We start from the raw sequence: 1,580 nt of genomic DNA on the forward strand, positions 1-1,580 counted from the left end.
GGCTGGGTTGCATTCAGCAGGGATTGGCTGATGGTTTCTCCATCCTAAGGGATTACAGGGGTTGGATTGGTTGTACGCTAGTGCACCTGGATCTAACGTGAGGTTGACATTCACATGCTAGGCCATTTTTCCACTCCAAAGCATACACCAGTGACAAGCAGTGGTGGCACAGGGAGGAGGAGTGCATGGCTTCTGTTTTTTTTCCGAGGCATTAAAAAAGTTGAAGACAGTGACGTGGCGAAGCTGTGGGTCTTCTGAGCTTGGAGTACCTCGCTGCATGGACTGCCTAAGTGACGGACAGCTGTGAACTCCTTCCTGCCCTTCCAGGCAACAAGCTCTGCTTGTGTCCCAAAGCCAGAGTTTGCAGGCAGTGGTGTTTGGTGTTGTTTTTTTTCCAGAGCCTGGGACAAAGAAGGTGTGTGGGGCAGCTGATGGTCTGTGTCAGGAGGGGGAGTTTTGTGCTGCTCAGCCCCTGGGATGCACATGGAGATTTGTGAGCTGAGAGCTTTTTCCTCTGCTAATGAGCCTATTTTGTCCCCTGATGTCCCCAGGAATAGTTGCTGCTGGACAGGGAAAATAGTGCCCATGTCAAGTAGGAGAACCTTGGAGAGAAAAATCCAGAAGACCTCCAAGGCCCTGGGAAGTGAGTAAAGAAACGGAAAGAGAATGTGGGTTTCATGAATTGTAAGCTTTATTGTTTTCCCCATCCAGAGGAGCCTGAAACAGAAGTGTGAGGCATCAAAGGCTTCCTGGTGGTAACTGTGCCCAGCACACTTGGAAGTGCCATCTCCTGCATCGTTGGAAAGAAAGACTGCTTGCGGGATGCCTTGGGGCAGATTTCATGCGGGGCAGCGGTGAGACGCAGGGCAGAGTCCCCGGGACAGCTGTAAGGATGGGTGCTGCGTGGTCTGGGCGTGCAGGAGGAGGCAGCCGGCGTTGGGTGCCCGGATCCTGGTGCTAGTACTTGGGGTACATTGGCGGCAGCTTGCAGATGTTCTTGGTGTACTGGGGGCAGTAGGGCTGCACAGGGGGGCAGTAGGGCTGCACGGGGGGGCAGTAGCGCTGCACGGGGGGGCAGCACGGCGTCACGCAGGGGAACTGGGGCACGGGTTCCCTCTGGAAGGTGGAATGGCAGGAGGGCCCTGAGTCATGGCAGGAGGAGCGGGAGCTGTGGCAGGAGGTCTCGCGACTGTGGCACGACCCACGGGAGCACATCTTTCCGGGGAGTCGGCAAAGCTGTGGGGAAGAAAGAGAAAGAGAGGTACTGTCATTCTTGTACGGGAATACCACTCCAAGCTCCTGCACTCTACTTAGGGTTTTCCCAATTTCTCTCTTGAAGTTCATTTTCCTGTCTATTGTCATATGTGCAAGATGATGATTCTGAAATTGATAATGCCATATCTTTTAAGGGATACTCTATAGTGTTCCTGTTCTGGTGGAAATATCAGAAATCAGCAAGGTAATGCTGATGGCATTTGAAGGTTTAAGTTTACATCTGAGTCTTAGCAGTCATTCAGTTGAGATATCTCTCCCTCTGTCTCTATGTTGTTTGGGAATTAGTTCCTTGCTAGATCCCAAAA

At 52.2% G+C, this 1,580-nt stretch overlaps 1 protein-coding gene across 1 annotated transcript; it reads right to left on the reverse strand.

The window, feature by feature from the left end:
* Window positions 1-957: 957 nt before the first annotated feature.
* On the reverse strand, window positions 958-1,215 carry LOC118258564 (putative small proline-rich protein 5). The gene has a single exon (XM_035567424.1). The coding sequence runs from the start codon at window positions 1,213-1,215 to the stop codon at window positions 958-960; it is 258 nt and encodes an 85-aa protein (XP_035423317.1).
* Window positions 1,216-1,580: the final 365 nt, after the last annotated feature.

Source organism: Cygnus atratus, unplaced genomic scaffold, assembly GCF_013377495.2.
Source record: "Cygnus atratus isolate AKBS03 ecotype Queensland, Australia unplaced genomic scaffold, CAtr_DNAZoo_HiC_assembly HiC_scaffold_420, whole genome shotgun sequence".
NCBI lineage: Eukaryota > Metazoa > Chordata > Aves > Anseriformes > Anatidae > Cygnus > Cygnus atratus.

Bases quoted from the DNA above. Each gene is read 5' to 3' on its own strand.
- LOC118258564 (XM_035567424.1), bottom strand. From the start codon at position 1,215: ATGTGCTCCCGTGGGTCGTGCCACAGTCGCGAGACCTCCTGCCACAGC.